The following is a 22448-nucleotide window of genomic DNA, read 5'->3' on the forward strand; positions in this document are numbered from 1 at the left end:
TCTGTGGTGGCTCCCGACTTAATTACTAGAGTAGGGTCTAAAAATACAAAATCCCTCAAGGATCCTTGGACCTCAAAAAAAATCGAATTCCGATGTCTGAACCCACTCGTTTTCCTCAGAGCAGATTATACTAGCCATAACACACACAAAAACATGTGGAACTATATGTATTTTGTCAGGCAGAATTTGACTTGGAAAGTTGTCTATTAAATCAGCTACCAAAAAGTAAAGCTTACATTCATCATAGATATTAATAGTTGACGATTCCGCCGATGGTATGTCTATATTTCCAAGATGAATTAAGATTTCCTGATGCTGTTTGTTTGTGTATGTAGGGCAGACAACTGACTACTTGTATTCCACATTTTTGTCCATCCCCCTTCCAACCAGGCATTATTCTGCACTTTTTGAGTTTAGGGTGTGTGTCACAATATCTATAAATTTAACCACTTTTACAGCAAAATATTTTTCAACAGCCATCCATTTCATATACAAATAGCCCTTAAACAGCATGGAGGTGTATTTCGTCATTGTCCTGTTGAAAAACAAATGATAGTGGGACTAAGCGCAAACCAGATGGGATGGGGTATCGCTGCAGAATGATATGGTAGCAATGCTTGTTAAGTGTGCCTTGAATTCAAAATAAATCACTGATAGTGTCACCAGCAAAGCACCCCCACACCTCCTTCTCCTTGCTTCACGGTGGAATCACACATGCAGAGATCATCCGGCCACCTACTCTGCGTCTCACAAAGACACAGCGGTTGTAACCAAAAATCTCAAATGTGGACACATCTGACCAAAGGACAGATTTCCACCAGTTTAATGTCCATTGCTTGAGTGTCTTGGCCCAAGCAAGTATCTTCTTCTTATTGGTGTGCTTTAGTAGTGGTTTCTTTGCAGCAATTCACCCATGAAGGCCTGATTCACGTAGTCTCCTCTAAACAGTTGATGTTGAGATGTGTCTGTTACTTGAACTCTGTGAAGCATTTATTTGGGATGCAATTTCTGAGGCTGGTAACTCTAATGAACTTATCCTCTGCAGCAGAGGTAACTCTGGGTCTTCCTTTCCTTGCCAAGATTTGCCAAGATTTCTGTATTTTTTTTATTTTTATTTTTTGAGCAGAGAATAAGTGAGTATGAGTAAAGCAGCAGTTACCTAGTGTTTATTTTCAGTGTACTAGTGTTGATTTAGGAATTAAATTAACTGGAAGTAAATGAATCAGACATTTTGTAATATAATTTGATGGTATGCACAAAATAGTGTGTGAGGATTTGGTGAGGCAAGCTGATCCTAGATCTGAGCATAAGGCACATCTTCTCAAAAGTCTTACCTGCAGGTCAGTGAGCAGGTTGCTGGTCTCTCTCACTCTGGCTCTGGTGGTGTCCAGCTCAATGCATAGTTTCTCCTGGGTGTCCTTCAGACTGGAGATGTGGCTGTGTGCAGAGCCAAGGTTTTGCTCCCCTTCCTTCACCAACTCCTGAAGGTGAGACACCTGCAGTGGACGGGGAATGAGGTCAGATGTCGTGCAACTCAAGGACCAAATCAGGTAGTAGTGGCAGAGAGGTTGCAAAAGGGAAGGGTATATTACTGTAAATGTTCTAAATTTACCAGAAAACTACAAGAATGTTGGTATCTTAAGGATTTTATGTGATCTATCACAGGACATTTAGTGGCTGTTTTGGGTACTTCAGAATATCACAGTATCACAGTAATTCAAATCAAATGGTATTTGTCACATGAGCCGAATACAACAGCTGTAGACCTTACAGTGAAATGCTTACAAGCAAGTAACTTTATTCCAGTAACTTTAGTTACTGGAACTTTAGTCAATTACCGGTAGCTTTGCAACCCTTGCCATGCCATTGGTGTTGGATTTTTCCGAATGTCTATTTGACAGAAGGTACAATTTTGCATTAAGCAAATTGTAAGATGCAGATGCTCAAGCTAGTTTCCAATCCATGTACTACGGCTGCACTGAGTACAGTAACAGAGAACACAATGGGATACGATACCATGAATCAGTTAAGTTTGCTGTAATGAAGATAAACATGAATTAAACTGCTAATAAGGACTTTTAAAGAAATCAGCCATCAATTTGTGGAACGATTTTCAAGATTTTAGTTTGCACAAATTAATATGCACATTTTACCAGCAACAGTGGATTTCCATCAAACTGGCTTCTTGCAAATCAAAGGCTGTGCATAATGATGTAGCGCACACAAAAATCACATTGTCATATAACTTTTAATTTACAGACTAAAAAAACTGAAATGATGTGCGTTTCCATCCCACTTTTAACTCTATCGATGGTTTTGGTACAAAAAGTCTGATAAACAGCAAATGTGCTGACTGGTCTTGACATGCGCTTTTGCCAACAGCTCGCAGATACAGGGCAGAGGGAGGTCTACATAAGAACGAGATAATTAGTATTTGTCAATTGGCAGGCAAGCATCGATCATAATGTCACCAGCTTACCAATTAACCCTTGAGCTACTGGTGCACTTTCACCACCCTGTGAAGTTCATCATAACGTATTTTATCTGAAGCCTACTAAACTGTGCATGCTTCTTCAAGTAGAGGTAGTGGGAGGACCACATAACATAGCTCAATATGGTGGTAATTATATCAGCAATCGCCCAAGAAATAGTTTCCACTGCAATTTGTCGCATTATCTAATCACCGACAAAAAAAATTATTGGCCCTTCTCTAGCCAATTTTGTTTTGTCGACGTTTAGGAAATGTACTGCCAATTTGAGAGTTGTAATCTGGCCTGTCGTGAGTTTTTTTTATCTGACAGGTACGTTAATTGCATAATTGGATGGAAACCTGCTTTATGTCAAAGACTTTCCTTACCTCTTGATTGGCTATATTGAGCTTGGCAGAAAGCTCCTTCTTCAGGTTGTCCAGTTGCTGTTGGAGACAGTTCTTCTGCTCCTCCAATGAGAGTCGCCGAATCTCAAACTCCTGCCCCATTTCCTAAAGTGACAGTCAATACCCAGATGAGTTTGAGATGCAACAAAGAAGCTGAACTTCGCATGGAACACTGGTTTTCTTAAAAGGATACTGAAGGGAGATTAAATGCATCATCGTGCTAAAATAAGCTTGATTGCAATGCAAAACCCACAAGAACAAACCAGTGATTTAGCTGATCTCACATTGATAACGGACAGCTGCAACTTTCTTCGTCTAGGTTTTCTATTCCCGCCCCCAATGAAATAACGACCTATCAAGAGCACCGGAAATCATAAGGCTGATGAATGTAAAATAATTCAAGAATAAAGGACTAGTAGGTCTATATTTCATTAAAACCTTAATAAAAAATGGCAAATTAATATAATATGTGCAATTTTAAATAACTTTATTAGACTACATTTTATTTTAATAAAGATTATAGATTATATAACTCAATCACGCACTGAGACTGCTGTTTAAAGAAAACTTTAAATTTGCCTGACAGTCATTGACATTTCTGTGCTTAACTTGAGGGACAGGTCGCAGTGGTGGGTAGTATATGGGGCTTTGGTGACCAAACGGATGGCACTGTGATAGACAGCATCCAATTTGTTGAGTAGAGTGTTGGAGGCTATTTTGTAAATGACATCGCCGAAGTCGAGGATCGGTAGGATGGTCAGTTTTACGAGGGTATGTTTGGCAGCATGAGTGAAGGATGCTTTGTTGCGAAATAGGAAGCCGATTCCAGATTCAATTTTGGATTGGAAATGCTTAACGTGAGTCTGGAAGGAGAGTTTACTGTCTAACCAGACACCTAGGTATTTGTAGTTGTCCAAATATTCTAAGTCAGAACTGTCCAGAGTAGTGATGCTGGACGGGCGGGCAGCGATTGGTTGAGAGCATGCATTTAGTTTTACTTGCATTTAAGAGCAGTTGGAGGCCATGGAAGGAGAGATGTATGGCATTGAAGCTCGTCTGGAGGTTAGTTAACACAGTGTCCAAAGAAGGGCCAGAGGTATACAGAATTGTGTCGTCTGCGTAGAGGTGAATCACCAGCAGCAAGAGTGACATCATTGATATATACAGAGAAGAGAGTCGGCCCGAGAATTGAACCCTGTGGCACCCCCATAGAGACTGCCAGAGGTCCGGACAAAAGGCCCTCCGATTTGACACAGTTCGAACTCTAGCAGAGAAGTAGTTGGTGAACCAGGCGAGGCAATCATTTCAGAAACCAATGCTGTTGAGTCTGCCGATAAGAATGTGGTGATTGACAGAGTCGAAAGCCTTGGCCAGGTCGATGAATACGGCTGCACAGCAATGTCTCTTATCGATGGCGGTTATGATATTGTTTAGGACCTTGAGCGTGGCTGAGGTGCACCCATGACCAGCTCTGAAACCAGATTGCATAGCGGAGAAGGTACGGTGGGATTCGAAATGGTTGGTAATCTGTTTGAATGGTGAATTCATCTCCCAGAGTCTGGTGGAAAGCAGACTAAACAAGTATTCCTCTAGGATTTTGCTTGTGCTTAGCTCCATTATCTAGAAAAACATCCCAGTAATAAACAATTACAAGCATACCCATAACATGATGCAGCCACCACTATGCTTGAAAATATGGAGAGTGGTACTCAGTAATGTGTTGTATTGGATTTGCCCTAAACAGAACACTTTGTATTCAGGACAAAAAGTGAATTGCTTTGTCACATTTTTTGCAGTATTACTTTAGTGCTTTGTTGCAAATAGGATGCATGTCTTGGAATATTTTTATTCTGAACAGGTTTCCTTAATTTCACTCTGTCAATTAGGCTAGTATTTCAACAAGCCGACCCCAACAGATACTAAATGAAATGGCCAATGGCCAGATGCGGTAGTCTGGATATTGCACACTTGGTGCACTGCCTAGTGACTTACTTCTGTCCCAGCTGTAAGAATACTGTGTGCTATACTGGGAGCAGTGTCATCCAAGTGATAAAACCTCACAAAAGTGTGTGGTGATGCCCAACTCTCCGCAGCACAAATACCTCCTATAGTAGACCCTTTAAACAATGCCCAAGATGCTGCCAGACCCCTGGTGGAGTGGGCGCGTACACCGCTAGGTAACCCTTGCTGCTAAATGTCAGAGAGATAGCCTCCACAATCCAGTGAGAGAGACGCTGCTTAAAGTGTGCCCTGCCGTGAGCTGGATTAGCAAAACAGGCAAAAAGTTGGTCACATAAACAGATATCCCGGCTCCGTTCAATGTACATGCGAAAAGCTCCCACCGGACACAGGGCATGTAACCTCTGTTGCTTTTCAGAAGCAAAAGGAGGAGACGAAAAGGGAAATTGCTCAAAAGCTAAGGACCTGTAGGACATAGCCATGACTTTCGGGGCAAAGGCCGCATTTTAACGCAACGCCACCTTATAGTCGCCCGGGTCAAACTGAGTACAGGAAGGGTGTATGGATAACGCATGGAGGTCACATTTAGCCGAGGCCAAAGCCATGAGCAAGAAAGTTTTGTAGGAGAAGATCTTCAGATCTCCTGACTCCAGAGGCTTAAAGGGGGCTGCACACAGTGTCTCCAACACCAGCACCAAGTCCCATGTGGGTGCAATAGGTTTAGGACCGTCCCCGGTGAGGTTCCGTCAATTCCCACCGGACAGCGGCAATGTACACTTTTAAAATGGAGAACACTTGAAAACCTCCTGTAGGAACATAAGGATAGCCCTCACAGAGCACTGAAAAGGAACAAGTGCTATATCTTGGCACCAGAGCTCAAACGTTTGCCCCTTATACGCATAAAACCCTCTCGTGGAGGACGCCCTTGCAGACTGAATGGTAGCAATAACATAAGGCAGTAAACCTCTAGCCATCAGGCACATAGGAACCAAATCTCTCACCTCACTTGCCAAACCTGCCCATGTGCCTAGGACAACAGGTCCCTGCGCAACGGGAGTATCCACAGGTCCCCGCCCAAAATGTGAATGTTCTCTGTGAACCAAGGCTGCCTGGGCCAACGGGGAGCCATAAGAATCAATGGTAAGTCCTCCTGGCGCACCCCCTCAAATATGGGCTGAATCAGAACCACTGACAGAAACACGGAAAGGAGGGTCCGAGGCTACTGGTGGCCCAGACCAAAACTTCCTTGGTCTTTGTGGTTGAATCTGTGTTGGAAATTCACTGCTCGACTGAGGGACGACCTTACAGATAATTGTATGTGTGGTGTACAGAGATGAGGTAGTCATTCAAAAATGATGTTAAACACTATTATTGCACACAGAGTGAGTCCATGCAACTTATGTGACTTCTTTAGCAAGTTTTCACTCCTGAACTTATTTATTCACTTTGACATTATGGGGTATTGTGTGTAGGCCAGTGACAAACACCACCCCTCAATTTAGTTAATTTTAAATTCAGATTAACACAACAAAATGTGGAAAAAGTAAAGGTTTGTGAATACTTTCTGAAGGCACTGTATGTAGACTTGGGGGTGTGTACCAAGTTCATTGTATATGAATATATCAATAAATACTGGGCTTGAGTGTGGTTGCGTGTGTGTGCGTGTGTGTACAGAGTGTAGCATAAATAGAGTGTATTAAATACAATTTTTGTCTTAAGCCTGGTTCCTCTCTAGGTTTCTTCCTAGGTTTTGGCCTTTCTAGGGAGTTTTTCCTAGCCACCGTGCTTCTACACCTGCATTACTAGCTGTTTGGGGTTTTAGGCTGGGTGTCTGTACAGCACTTCGAGATATTAGCTGATGTACGAAGGGCTATATAAAATAAAAATAAAATAAAAATAAAATTGATTGAAATAGTGTGTATACAACAGTGTGTAGGGCAGTGTGTGTGCACTATACTCACAGCCATCAATAGATTATTCTCCTTCTCTGCAGCGTTCTGTGCGCTCTCCTGCGTCGCCCTGTGTTTCTCCGACAGCTCCTCCAGTGCCTGTGCCTGGGCCTCTTTGAATCTCACACCCTCCTCTTCGTATTTGCCCCTCAGTCTCGCTAGCTCCTTCTCATAGCCCTGCCTCTCCTCACGAAGGGACTTGGGGGGGGGGAGAGATAGCCAAGATTTATTTCACACCCCGGCAGATCCGAAGGGCCATAGATGCATGAAACATTTACATGTGGTGGCTGTAATGAAACAAACCACAGCTGAAATCTAATAGATGAATGTCCCCTCCTCTTAGAGAGCAGATGGGCTACTTTCATCTTAGCACAGCAGTTTCTGCAGTGTTATTAATGGAACCCCGATGGTTCTTAAAATCAATATGTTAATGTTTTAAAATCCGCTAAAGAAATGATAAACTATGTATACTACATGACCAAAAGTATGTGGACACCTGCACTAGGCAGTCCCCTTCTGTAAGCTTGTGTGGCCTACTACTTTGCGGCTGAGCCATTGTTTCTCCTTGCACTTACAGTTGACCGGGAAGTTCTAGAAGGGCATAAATTTGACAAACTGACTTGTTGTCACGTTGAAAGTCACTGAGCTCTTCAGTAAGGCCTTTCTACTGCCAATTTTTGTCTATGGAGTTGGCATGGCTGTGTGCTCGATTTTATACACCTGTCAGCAACGGCTGTGGTGTAGCCGAAATAGCTGAATCCACTAATTTGAAGGGGTGTCCACATACATTTGTATATACACTACGCTATATGGAAGGTTATACGGTTATACCAAGGATCATTTAGCTATTTGGTTTTACATTCTAAGACCCCTTGAAGTATAAAAAAATATCAAAAACAAATTACATTTGGTCTTACTGCTATAAGCCCATACAAACGCATTGAATAACAGATTCACTACATGGTACAACTGATCGTCCCCCAAAAAATCTAAAGGAAGTTTGTTCTGAAGAGTCTGTCCAATATCAGAGATATAAGAAAGATCAGGAAACATTTATTTGTATTGAATGTACAGTATTTAACTGCTTCGTTTTTGGCAGTAAACAGTCTCCATACACAGTATACGTTACTTCCATACATTTTTTCAACTGGTCCCGGGGGGACGAGTCTCACCTTTCCATATTAGTGTGTAGCCCAAACTGTTCGGACACTACAGACAGAAGTTGGCAGATCGGCTGAACCAACTTCAGACCACGCTTGTGGTGGTCGTACAGCAAAACAGAGAACATGATCGTGTTTGTGAGAGTCTCATCTTTCCATATAGGGGTCATAACAGGACAAACCGTTCGGACACGACAAACGATTTTGTGAGAAGACCGATATTCAGGATGTCTGATGGTCTGACTAACACTGCTCTAGCTCTGTCACCTTTAAACGCAGATGCGTAAGTGCGGCATCGGCGGATGCAGAGGATTGAGACACATCCAATGCAAAACTGATATCTCTAGCTTAAACTGAAAAAAGTGTTTAATGTCAATTAGATTTCCACGGGGCCGCGGAAATCGACTCTACGGGGTTTTAAACACAAGATAGAAGGGCTAAGCTTCTTCACTAAACTTCCCCCGTTGTTTGGATCTACTGTGAAGCTTGATATGTTTCAGTGTATTTGGCACAGCATCTACAATGAGTATTACATAATAAGAGAAAGGTTGAGATACAAAACTATTCTGTTCTGTACCAGCTCCCTGGTGGGTACCTGCCTGAGGGAACAGCTAATTCTAGAAAGCATGCATACGTACTGAAAACATTGGCATCATCGAAAACAGAATTGCACAGTTGTATAAATATGGGCAGCTAACAACCTTTCCCAATGCCATGCCAATCAATATACAGTACCAATCAAAATTTGGACACAAAAACTAATTCAAGGGTTTTTCTTTTTTTAAACTATTTTCTACATTGTAGAATAATAGTGAAGACATCAAAACTATGAAATAACACATTTGGAATCATGTAGTAACCACAAAAAAGTGTTAAACAAATCAAAATATATTTCATATTTGAGATTCTTCAAAGTAGCCACCCTTTGCCTTGATGACAGCTTTGCACACTCTTGGCATTCCCTCAACCAGCTTCATGAGTTAGTCACCTGGAATGCATTTCAATTAACAGGTGTGCCTTGTTAAAAGTTAATTTGAGGAATTTATTTCCTTCTTCATGCATTTCAGCCAATCAATTGTGTTGTGACAAGGTAGGGGTAGTATACAGAAGATAGCCATATTTGGTAAAAGTCCATATTATGTCAAGAACCGCTCAAATAAGCAAAGAGAAACAGTTCATCATTACTTTAAAACATGAAGATCAGTCAATCCGCTAAATATCAAGAACTTTAAGTTCAAGTTTTGACTTGTACATAATGTTTTTGGCCAAATATGTTGGCCAAACAAATGCTTCCTATCTGCGTAACTTCCCACTGTTTTCCCAGTGTCCGGATCTGCTAAACACCGAGACACTAGGAGAAGCTAAATATAATATTCAGCACATCTTACAAACTGAGAGAAGTTGAATACCTGCTCCAGGGAGAGGACCTGATGTTTGTGCTGCTCGTCGGTGGCCTGGCTCTGGTTGAGCACCCTCTCCCTCTCCTCCTCCAGCCTGAGGATCTTCTCCCTCAGGCGGCTCTGCTCCAAGTCCAGGTCCCTGATAGTGGCCTCGTGGCTCATATGGGTGGCCTGTAGAGAGCCTATCTGACCTGGAGGCACACATGCAAAACAAGCAGATGGTGAGGGTGTGAAGGGCAATAGCAGAAAGGCAAGTTAAATGAGCAATGCTTTCATATCAGACACTGAACATCTGTTCTGTCAGAATATTCAAGTGGGATGAACACTCAGCCAGCACTCAAAAGTCCATGAAGTGCCCTTGTGGTTAAAAACTCACTGTAAAGTGCTAAGTTAGCTTAAAAGTTAAATAAAACAATACATTTTTTCCAACAATATCTTACTGCTTTTAATGCTTGAGTTATTCATAGAACTGCAAAGGGAAGTACAACATGAGGAAGGACTTGGCACTGAGGGAGAATATAAAAGGATGATCAAACTAGCCTCGAATAACCCTCATCAATCTGCAAAACACATTTTTCTCAAAAAGGTAAAAGCACATAGCCCTACTTCAATAAAAAACTATTTTTAAAATGTATTTTAAAAACGTACATAATCCTACTTCTCTTTGATAAAAAAAAAAGATATATTCTCTTATCTGACCTGACAAGCTTAGCCCTATTCGCAGGAGATTAGTTTAATGGGGGAGATGGGCTTAGGTAATTATGTACACGTGCACAAATCACCACATCTATAATTTAAGTTCCATCTGAAAGTTATATACTGTTATCTCTGCTACCGCACGGCAAGTGGTACCGGAGCGGCAAGTCTAGGTCCAAAAGGCTCCTTAACAGCTTCTATCCCCAAGTCATAAGACCGCTGAACAATTAATCAAATGGCCACCCAGACTATTTACATTGACCCCCCCCTCTTTTTGTTTTTACATTGCTGCTACTCGCTATTTATTATCTATGCACTTTATTGAAAAAAATATAGAACTACAAAGGGGCAGTTTGGAAAAAATGAATCCTGTATGAATCGTCCTCTGGAATAACAGACATTCTGGGGTAATAATTACATAACCATGTTCTCTAGTAATACTAGTCCTGTGCGAATATGAAAAAAATAAGCACACAAAAAAAACTGCGCGTTTTTTCTTTAATAGGCCTACCCCTCTCATCAAAAAAGAACATGTTCTCTTATCTGGCCAGACAACGTTATATTTCACTCTCACCCCATATACCAGGAAAACGTACAGTTACAAACCTACATTCAGCAATTACCAATACATATTGAACATATTTAAAACAATTCAAAATACCAGAGATTAGTATTCTCTATACAAACTCTCAAGCTAAATGGGGGTTTAATATCTCACTGGCTTTGTGGAGGATCTCAGTAGCCTGCTGCTGCACTCGATCTCGGCTCCCCTCCAGCTCATACTCCGTGTCCTTCAACTGCATCACCCAGATCTCCCCATCTTGGATGGCTTCCTCCAGCTGCTTGTGCAAGTTCTGAGATATCAGGTCAAGGAACAGCAACAAGAACACATTAAAACTGTAGTTTAGTTTGTAGTACTGTAGTTTAGTTTGTAGACCCTTTTTTTCAAATCTCAACTTTGAGGTCAAAAAGTATTGCTGATTTTCATCCTTCCCATATAAATCAGTGATTATTTCACAGCTGGTAAATTGAAGATCTGGCCAATCAGTGACATGAATCAATCAACAAACTACCAGGGATAAAAGAGAACCATCAGTACTCCGGACTCCAGAGCTCCAGATAGAGCTGCATTCCCACGGACACCGCAGGCCCAGACAGTCAACATTGCGGCACAATCTGCATTTTTCATGCTGCAGGCAGGAGCTGGTGGTCAGACCGATCTAAACTCATTATTCGATGCTTGACGTTCAGTACCCTATTCTCCTCTCCTAGTCGAGCATGCGAGATCAAGTGTGCCTATATGTGTGGTCTCAATTAAATAGAGTAGGCTATATGCATGGGCGGAGAAGCACAGGGCAGTTTAGTTCATTCCAAGGAAATTAACCTTTAAAATATGATTTGCCTATAGTTTATTACATTGTCTGGAAATAAATATTGATAACCCATTTATTTGTCTCTGCCTGCAAATCCTGCCGCTTCTACGTGTAGGCATTTATATACATGTACAATGAAACATACTGGAAACATACACAAACAGGGTTGCAGACACAAAAAGGCACAAGTGAATATGCATGAGAATTTTACCTTAATGGTGCCCTCTGCATTGGTGAGGGAAGCCTGGAGCCTGTTGGTCTTGTCCCTGCTTTCTCTCGCCTCCTCCTGTGCCCTCTGCAGCTCAGCCCGGAGCTTTCCCAGTGTCCTCTGCAGCACTGCCTCCTGCACCTGGAACTCCTTCCTCAGCTCCACCTCCGTCCTCTTCCAGGCCATCAGTTTCTCGGCGGTCAGCTGCTGTGTGCGCCTCATGGCTTCCAGTTCGCGTTCGTAGTAGCCCTGAGCCATGGTGAGCTTGGCTTCGTATTCCTCCACCAGATGTACTTTGCCCTTGGTCAGCTCCTCCACTCGCTCCATGAGGGCCTCCACCTCAGCCCTGTGCAGCTCAGCCAGCTTCTCCTGATCCACGGTGGAGTTGGCGCTCTGGTTCTGCTGGCTGTGGAGCAGCTCCTGGACCTCTTGCCGGTGGGTGGCGCGTAGTTCGTCAATTGCCCTCCGCTTGTCCTGCTCGAACTGGGACTGCGTCTGGCCAAAGGAGCGCAGCTTCTCCTCAAAGTCGTGGCGCATCTCCTCCACCTCGCGTGACATGGAGACCACGCGCTGCGTGTGTTGCGCCTCGGTACACAGCTGCGAGTCCTCCATGCGCTGGCGGTACATCTCAAACTCAGCCAATGCCTGCCGCTTCATGTGCTCGTGCAGCTCCACCGACTCCTCCAACGATTGCAGATGGCGCTTCAGGTCCACCTCGTCGACCATCTTGCTCTTATACTGCATGATCTTGTCATGTGTCTCTGTCACAATGTGCTGCACCTCGTCCTCGTGGGCCTCCCGCAGTGACTCCATCTCGTCCTCATGCTCGTCGTTCTTCGTGTTGAGGGCGTAGATAACCTAGAGCAAAAAGACAAGGGAGAGGAAAATGATGAGGGTTGAGCGGATTAGTGAGGATATAGTTAAGGATCCTCACAGCATCAAAAAGATTATGATGAATATCTAATCAGTTAGTAAATCATAGATGACACATAACTAACAAATTAGGAAAATTGTTAATTAAAAACAAAAGCTTTAGATATATTAGGTAGTTGTTTGTGGAATTGGAATTGTTAGATTACATGTTTGATATTGCTCCACTGTTGGAACTAGAAGCACAAGCATTTCGCTACACTCGCAATAACATCTGCATGTGACCAATACAATTTGATTTGCAACAATGAACACACCCTTGTCTCTGCCTGTTTACCTCGTCTAAGATGTTGCTGGTGTGTGCAACATTCCTCACATGCACAAAAAAACTTGACACTAGTTTTACCAGACATACACTACATGACCAAAAGTATTTTGACACCTGATCGTCCAACATCTCATTTCAAAATCATGGGCATTAATAGGCAGTTGGTCACCCCTTTGCTGCTATACCAGCCTCCAATGTTCTGGGAAGGCTTTCCACTAGATGTTGGAACATTGCTGTGGGGACTTGCTTCCATTCAGCCACAAGAGCATTAGTGAGGTCGGGCACTGATGTTGGGTGATTAGGCCTGGCACTCAGTCGACATTCCAATTCATCCCAAAGGTGTTCGATTGGGTTGAGGAACCCAACCTCACCAACATCAGTACCCAACCTCACAAATGTTCTTTTGGCTGAATGGAAGCAAGTCCCCACAGCAATGTTCCAACATCTAGTGGAAAGCCTTCCCAGAATATTGGAGGCTGGTATAGCAGCAAAGGGGTGACCAACTGCCTATTAATGCCCATGATTTTGGAATGAGATGTTGGATGAGCAGGTGTCAATCAATCAATCAATCAATTTTATTTTATATAGCCCTTCGTACATCAGCTAATATCTCGAAGTGCTGTACAGAAACCCAGCCTAAAACCCCAAACAGCTAGTAATGCAGGTGTAGAAGCAAAATACTTTAGTGTATGTGGTGTGTCTGGTAAAACTATTGTCAAGTTTTTGAATACAAGCCAAATATGGAAAGACTAGGAAAAGATTATTCCCCTTTTTCAGCAGCTAAAGCAGTTGGAGTGGGAGGGTTTCCACAATAGTCAAAGCCAACTTCTCTATTATGTAAGATCTCAATGGTCAGGGCTAACAAGGAAGCATGATTTTTAAGATGGCGCCATTTGTATTCTTTCTGCAGAACAGTGATATAATAATCTCTATATAATAATTATCTCTATTGATTACCGTCACCAGCGTGGTATTTACAACAACACCAAACAAAAGAAAATGTACGGAAAATGGGAGGGACTACATGAACTTGTTCTTGTTTCAAAACGTGTTCTGTTACAAAATGGTTTGTTGCGAACTAATGAATATGACCATGCCCTTCATCTATACAACCACAGGATGCCATGTAACGTGTATCCCACTGGCAACTGGTTGAATAGCATTAGAACAATTGTCCTCATGATGCATTTAGAGAATTTGATCAGTAAAGATTTGGAGGATATGAAATGATATATTGTTACATAAATGCTCGCTTTAGTTGAAGGCTTAGTCAAAGGCTACACAACAGAAAACAGCCATGATAGCTGGTGTCAACTTGCCAAAGTCAGTAATCGGCTGTAATGACATATGGGTATGAGGATGTGCGGAGGAGGATACACCTCTTAATCCTTTCTACGCTGGCTCAGGACATTCCCACTAGCCAAGCAAGCAGCGTGTTGGCGGGTGCTGCATTAAAAAACACTGTAAAGGGGTTACCAGGAATTTGACAGTAGTTTACAGGCAGCTCAGAGGCAGTAAAAGTCTGTATTTCATATTACAGTACACTTACTGTAATATAAATACAGTATCAAAGCAAGTACTGTGTAATGACACCCAGTACAATACTGTAAAATGTACTGTATTATACTGTAAAAAAAAAAGTTTATGCTTTCGGAATGAATGAATAAATGGATGAATAAATTAATGAAATTCGTTGAGAGGTGTTTATACTTCATAGTATTTTACTGTAATTAAAAGGGATTGGTGCAAGCAGTTTGGTTGGCTGCTAGGTAAAGTGTTAACAAACATTACAGAATATTAGGAGTTTTATATCACTTGCACTTCTAGAGGCCTTAAAGGCTTCCAAACTGGCAGCAACTACTGGGCAAAACAGACCTAAGGGACATGGCAAAATGCTAAACCATTTAAGGTTTAAGTCTTGCTGCCACTCCAATCTGTCCCCTACATATTTTAAATTGATGGAGACCTATAATCACATAGGAGTTAAATTGGTAAGGCGTTCTCGCTCACAGGTGTAACAAATATAGCCTCTTACAAGGCACACCCTAAAATATTTTTATGAGCCAGAAACAACAATACCATGCACCCACTAGTGGCGCTCCAGAAAATACAGTAAGGTACTGTATTCTGTGGGGTGGAATTACAGTACCATTCAAAATACAGCAAGTATTTTCCCACCCACAAAATTTTCCAATACACCATAATTTACAGTATGCTGCAGTAAAACATTTGAGTATTTTACTTTTGATAATACAAAAAATTATTCACAATTTTTCATTACAATGAAGATACCAATAATGACCAATATTTACACCAAATATTCTCCTGTTTTTACAGTACTTCAAGTAAGGTATGAGACTCAAAAGTTCTGTATATATGATGGAATTCCCCTTACTAATATATCAGTGTGTAGTATGTGAAAATCTTTACAGTGTCTTCAGAAAGTATTTACACCTCTTGACTTTTTACACATTTTGTTATACAAAGTGGGATTAAACTTGATTTAATTGGCATTTTTTTGTCAACGATCCACACACAATACTCTAATGTCAAAGTGGGAAAAAAATTATATGGATTTAAAAAATAAATAATGATAAATAAACAAATCAACCTAGAGTCAATACATCTTAAAATCAGCAATTAAAGCTACATGATTGGCAGTGATTACAACTGTGAGTGTTTTGGGGTACTGTAAATCTCTAAGAGCTTCGCATACCTGGATTGTACAATATTTGCCCATTATTATTTTTATTTCTTCATGCTCTTTCAAGTTGGTTGTTGATCATTGCTAGATAGCCGTTTTCAAGTCTTGCCATAGATTTTCAAGCCGATTTAAGTCAAAACTGTAACGTCGCTACTCAGGAACATTCAATGTCATTTTGGTAAGCAACTGCAGTGTATATGTGGCCTTGTGTTTTAGGTTATTGTCCTGCTGAATTTGTCTCCCAGTGTCTGTTGGAAAGCAGACTAAACCAGGTTTTCCTCTATGATGACAAGCATACTCATAACATGCTGCAGCCACTACTATGCTTGAAAATATGAAGAGTGGTACTCAGTTTTCACTTTGACATTATGGGGTGTGTAGATCAGTTACACAAAATCTCAATTTAATCTATATTAAATTCAGGCTATAACACAAAACATTTTGAAAAGTGTAAATACTTTGAAGGCTAGTAATAGAAAATCACAATTCAAAAGTAATATCCTGTCAGTTAAATGTTTTTTATGTCCTACTGTAGCTGACACTGAATGACTATATAAACCATACAGTATATAATAACAGACCATCTTTCAGGAATTATGTAAGACAATACATTTCCTGCTGTTCACAAATGTATCAGGCCTCAACAGAATTGCAGTATTCCTAGGTGGCACAATAACATTGAATTGTATATTTCCTTAGCGATGAGTGAGCACTCCAACAGGGACATTTAAATGCTTTTCTTCAGCATCAGAGAGTGTGATTTTCACTATAACAACGTAGCCTTATTTTCCCTATAAAAACGTAGCCTTTACTAAATTATTCTAATCATATCACAAAGACACTGTAGCCTAGGTGAATTTATAATGAATTACATAATTTCCATTGCCAGCAGGACAAATAAATGCATTGGCCTGTACTGTGACAGTTTGCAAGAAAACGTGCGCATCAACAAACCTTTGTCAGCTGTGCTATTTTCTTACTCATTTTCAGATGCAGGTCTTGAGTATATTCCATCGTTAAACCTGCCTCGTAAAACATGTTCGATGAATTATACTTCCCTGTACTAGTAATAATACATGGATTGCCAGATGCGATATTGTACGGTTGCTGCCAACCCGTTCCAGTCGCCATCTTCAGACACACGCTACTGTCACGACGGTCCAGCCAGAAAACGGTTCATGTGAATCAGGTGAACTAATGTTTAGTAGTGGTTGTAGCATTCTCTTTTGCTGTTTACAGGTGTGATAGTAGTCGCAATCGCAGAATAGTGGTATACCTAGCGCAGATTGCAAAGAGCGCCAGATGGTCGTCGCTGCAGACCGCGGAACAGGGCGCGGTTAAATGTGGGCCGGGTTAACATTTAGCCCGGCCCGTCACAGCTGTTGTCATTGGTCAAACGATCGACTTCATCAGCATAACGGAATAACGCAACGGCATGCCCTGCTAGGTTGAAGGAATGTACACCGGCATGATACATTCACCGTTGACGGAGGGCGTTCACTAGCAAACGGTGCCCGGAGGTTGTTCATTAGCAAGCGGTGGCGCGCGGTGATGTTCAATGGAAGGAAGGAAAACGGCGAGAAACGGAGAGGGCGGGGACCTTTGGGTGGTGCGTGGGAGGCGGTGAAAAATATACACTTTTCCCAACTTTATGTAAATCACCATCGGCAACAGCTGGGTGATGACCAATCATATCAAGTTCCCATAACGAATTTGACGCTATGCTACCCAACCCAAGGCTGGAGACTTTCTTCAGCGAAGATGACTGACAAAAATACTAGGATGGAAGCAAATGTAAGTGACTATAACGTCATAACGAATCATGCAAAAAATGTACAGTTGATGAATATGTTAGTTAATGTAGAGACAAACGGTAATGCATCTTCTTTTGTCATGAAGTGAATTTACAAAAAATCACGATTTAGCAAGCTAGCTGACTAGCTAACATTAGCATGCTAGCTTTATGGGTGTTGTGACATGAGTAATGTAATAAAAAATAAAAAAATTGGTGTGAAATTGTAATTCTGGTTGTTTCATGTTTTATGGACTCCTGAAACAACCAGCAAAGCAGGCTGTCGTCTTGTTTAACAGTGGATATTTGCCATGCAATGCAGATAGATGAAGTAACGTAGCTAGATAACTATTTTCTTGCTTATTGTGCAGTGGAGGATAAAAATAACTGTATGCCTATGGATGTGTAGCTAGCTATGTAGCCGATCTGTGCATAGACCCTAAAACATTTGGCTATACATATTAGTTCAGAACCTAGCTATGAACCTCAGCTATCATAGCCAGTTGTATCAATTTCAAAACTGTTTGAATGACATTAATGAAGCCAATGGATTGAGTAGAATATAACTTTGTGCCAAGGATGCAAGTCGTATGTATATGTAGTTATTACCATGCAAAATATCCCCACATTGTAGCCTGTACATTTAATATATTCACTGATCATGTACTCTACCTTGGCAAATAAACGTGCAGTTCAGGTATGAATGTCTGAGATTCTTTTTCAGTCATATCCAATACCAGGAATATCAAATTCCAATCTTTGAATGATGCTGTGTCTGCATTGTATGTATTACAATTATACACTTAAACAGTGTTTACCAATCTTGACCCTGGGACATCAATGGTTACACATTGTAATTATACAATAGACTATAAACATGATTTAACTAGTTAAAGGCTGATCTGTAATTCATATATTCAGAAATAGAATAAAAAAACAGTACACTACACTTCCTATGCATCATGTAAATACTCTAAAACCAGTTCATCTCACTATCTAATTTCCTTCATCTGGATTGATCTGATAAACACAGGATAGGTTTAGTATTTCATCAAATGAAAGACTTAATTTTTGTATTTATTTAACCTTTATTTAACTAGGCAAGTCAGTTAAGAAATTCTTATTTAGAAGTTGGGTGAATTTTGGCCCATTCCTCCTGACAGAGCTGGTGCAACCGAGTCAGGTTTGTAGGCCTCTTTGCTCGCACACGCTTTTTCAGTTCTGCCCACAAATGTTCTATAGGATTGAGGTCAGGGCTTTGTGATGGCCACTCCAATACCTTGACTTTGTTGTCATTATGGCATTTTGCCACAACTTTGGAAGTATGCTTGGGGTCATTGTCCATTTGGAAGACGCATTTGCGACCAAGCTTTAACTTCCTGACTGATGTCTTGAGATGTTGCTTCAATATATCCACATCATTTTCCTTCTCATGATGCCATCTATTTTGTGAAGTGCACCAATCCCTCCTGCAGTAAAGCACCCCTCCAACATGATGCTGCCACCCCCGTGCCTCACGGTTGGGATGGTGTTCTTCAGCTTGCAAGCATCCCCCTTTTTCCTCCAAACATACATAACGAGGGTCATTATGGCCAAACAGTTCTATTTCTGTTTCATCAGACCAGAGGACATTTCTCTAAAAAGTACAATCTTTGTCCCCATGTGCAGTTGCAAACCGTAGTCTGGCTTTTTTATGGCGGTTTTGGAGTAGTGGCTTCTTCCATGCTGAGTGGCCTTTCAGGTTATGTCGATATAGGACTCGTTTTACTGTGGATAAAGATACTTTTGTACCTGTTTCCTCCAGCGTCTTTACAAAGTCCTTTGCTGTTGTTCTGGGATTGATTTGCACTTTTCACACCAAAGTACGTTAATCTCTAGGAGACAGAATGCATCCCCTTCCTGAGCGGTATGATGGCTGCGTGGTCCCATGGTGTTTATACTTGCATACTATTGTTTGTACAGATGAACGTGGTACCTTCAGGCATTTAGAAATTGTGGAGAAATTTTCTGAGGTCTTGTCTGATTTATTTTGATTTTCCCATGATGTCAAGCAAAGAGGCACTGAGTTTGAAGGTAGGCCTTGAAATACATCCACAGGTACACCTCCAATTGACTCAAATGATGTCAATTAGTCTATCAGAAGCTTCTAAAGCCATGACATCATTTTTTTGAATGTTACAAGTTGTTTAAAGGCACAGTCAACTTAGTGTATGTAAACTTCTGACCCACTGGAATTGTAATACAGTGAATTATAAGTGAAATAATCTGTAAACAATTGTTGGAAAAATTACTTGTGTCATGCACAAAGTAGATGTCCTAACCGACTTGCCAAAACTGTAGTTTGTTAACAAGAAATGTATGGAGTGGTTGAAAAACGAGTTTTAATGACTCCAACCTAAGTGTATGTAAACTTCTGACTTCAACTGTAAATACAAGTTCAATCTGTACTTCAATGCACATCTGGTGTGCACTATAAAAACAGAGGAAGGAAGAGGTGGCTCCTGAATGGCGCGGTGGTCTATGACATTGCATCTCAGCGCAAGAGGCTGAGATGCAGTACCTGGTTCGAATCCAGGCTGTATCACATCCGGCTGTGATTGGGAGTCCCATAGGGATGTGAAACAATTGGCCCAGCGTTGTCTGAGTTTGGCCGTCATTGTAAATAAGAATGTGTTCTTAACTGACTCGACTGGTTAAATAATTATAAAAGACAACAAGAGAGAGGTAAGAGCAGGGAAGGCAGCAAATGATTAATGAATTACAGTGCCACCCTAATATTCTCTCAGTTCATCACAATTACATAATGGTGTCTCCTAAGGTTATCTTAAGAGCAGGTGACGGGACTGGGGTTGGCATCCTCTCACGTCAAAACATACCTGCAGACAAGAGATAAAATAAAAAACAAGCTAAAAAGCAAGCTTAAACATGCTAACACTGTCAGTCATAATCATAACCAGGAGGTGAAATGCAAAACTGACCTTGGATCATTAACTCTGCGACTACTGCATCTCTATCTGTATTTCAATGTATAGCATCTCTTTAATAATATTTCCTGTTGACCCAACCAAGTGACCTCTGATCATGCTGTGCCCTCTATGTAGCCAGTTCAGATGCGGAAGGGGTTCACCGACACAGCTGATATAACCTAGATGATTTAGGGAGAAGGGAAAGAGCGATGAAGTGAAGGACTTATTGAGAAAATAAGGTAGTTAAAGAGACAGTGTTCAACAGTGTTCTTTTTCATTCCTTTACACTTGTGTGTATAAGGTAAATGTTGTGAAATTGTTAGGTTAGATTACTCGTTGGATATTACTGCATTGTCGGAACTAAAAGCACAAGCATTTTGCGACACTCGCATTAACATCTGCTAACCATGTGTATGTGACAAATAAAATTTGATTTGATTTATAGCGTAGTTATAGAAATCATGAAATGTCTTACTATTCTCCATGGTTGGCCCTCTTGCCTATTCTTTGAAGGTGGAAGGAGCCACAGTTATACACCTGAGGCTGCTTACTGCACAACACAATCCATCAATCAGATTGATACATGAGTGTGTAGGTGTGGATTATAGGGTGTCTAATTGTTCAAAAAAATATGGGTGGCTTAAAACAACCTGTTTTGTTTTTGTACAGACATCACATCCTTACCTGAGAAGTAGAAATTGAAAGGAGAGAAACTGGGAAATGAATTAATGCACTTGACGTAGCTACGTAAATGGAAGAATACTCTTATTGCAATGTGGTTGGCTCTTAAAAGAGCCTTTGGTTGTGCATAGTGTAGTCTATGGTGTTGCCAGGGAACAGCACCCTCTTCGAAGAAGTAGGAGGTGCAGATCTCACATTTTCCCATAATTTTCACCCTAATTATTCATTTACATAATAATAACAAGATGGCGCCGACAGACACGGTCGCCCTGTTGCTAACTCCTTGCCAGCTTTGCAGTATTTTGTTTGTTGAGTGTTATTTCTTGCATTATTTGCTCAGAACGTTTCTAGTATTATTACCTACAGCTGAAAATAACTTTTGGATATTATATCGGTGGTCACTCACCAGAAATGTGTTCAGAAGTTCAACTTCCTTGACCTGGATCCTTTGTTTGAACTTCCTGAGGCAGCCCCATTAATTCCGGGTGCTACACCAAAACGTCGAAGAGGGAGGAGAAGTTAGGTTCTTGTCAGACTCCGGCAGCGAGCAAACCGTCCACCGCTTCTGAGTATATTACTCGCTAAAGTTCAGTCCTTGGACAATAAAGTAGACAAGCTCAGGGCGAGGATCTCCTTCCAGAGAGACATAAGGGACTGTAACATATTCAGTTTTATGTAATTATGGCTCTCTGGATATATTGTCCCCATCTCCGTTCATCGCATGGACAGAAATAAGGAACCTCCGGGAAACACAGAGGTGGAGGGGTATGTCTCATCTTTAAATAATGGTGTGATTGTGGTAACGTACAGGAAATAAAGTAATTTTGTTATCCCGATCTAGAATACCTCACAATCAAATGCCGATCGCATTGCCCCATGAGAGAATTTTCCTTGGTTATTGTCACTGCCGTGTATATTCCATCCCAAGCCGACACCATGACGGCGAACTACACTGAACTTTGTGCGAACTGGAAACCGCATATCCTAAGGCAACATTAATTGTAGCTGGGGACATTAATAAAGGAAATCTGAAGAAAACGCTCCCTGAAATTCTATCATGTCTTGTAATACACGCGGGGAGAACACCCTTAATCATTGTTACTCTAATTTCCAGGATTGGTACAAAGCCCTCCCTTCGGCAAGTCAGATCACGCCTCCCCCTGCTCCTTCATGCCTATAGACAGAAACTTAAGCAAGAAGCACCCCTGGTAAGGACTGTTCAACATTGGTCTGACCAATTGTAATCTGTGCATCAATATTTTTTGTAACCCTTTTAACCTTTATTTTACCAGGTAAGTTGACTGAGAACTCATTATCATTTACAGCAGCGGCCTGGGGAATAGTTACAGGAGGGAGGAGAGGGGATGAATAATCTAATTGGAAGCTGGGGATGTTTAGGTGGCCATGACTGGACACTGGGGTTATCTTGGCCTTCATCAGGGAGTACAAAGAAATAATACAATGTCCTCTTTTGAACAGCTTTTCCA

The 22448-nt window shown here is 41.3% G+C and overlaps 1 protein-coding gene across 2 annotated transcripts in view; it reads right to left on the reverse strand.

Annotated features, from left to right (window-relative positions):
• fam184aa (family with sequence similarity 184 member Aa) overlaps positions 1–17076 on the reverse strand; it is a 67626-nt gene extending 50550 nt beyond the window's left edge. For both annotated transcript variants that reach the window (XM_071381818.1, XM_071381817.1), the window contains exons 1-7: positions 16477–17076; positions 11624–12478; positions 10758–10893; positions 9353–9534; positions 6796–6981; positions 2858–2980; positions 1335–1496 (exon numbers count right to left, since the gene is read on the reverse strand). In XM_071381818.1, the coding sequence (XP_071237919.1) occupies positions 1335–1496; positions 2858–2980; positions 6796–6981; positions 9353–9534; positions 10758–10893; positions 11624–12478; positions 16477–16653 (1821 nt within the window). In that variant the 5' untranslated portion in view covers positions 16654–17076. The remainder of the gene's footprint in view (positions 1–1334; positions 1497–2857; positions 2981–6795; positions 6982–9352; positions 9535–10757; positions 10894–11623; positions 12479–16476) is intronic.
• Between the last annotated feature and the right edge of the window lie 5372 nt (positions 17077–22448).

Source organism: Salvelinus alpinus, chromosome 33 (assembly GCF_045679555.1).
Source record: "Salvelinus alpinus chromosome 33, SLU_Salpinus.1, whole genome shotgun sequence".
Taxonomy (NCBI): domain Eukaryota; kingdom Metazoa; phylum Chordata; class Actinopteri; order Salmoniformes; family Salmonidae; genus Salvelinus; species Salvelinus alpinus.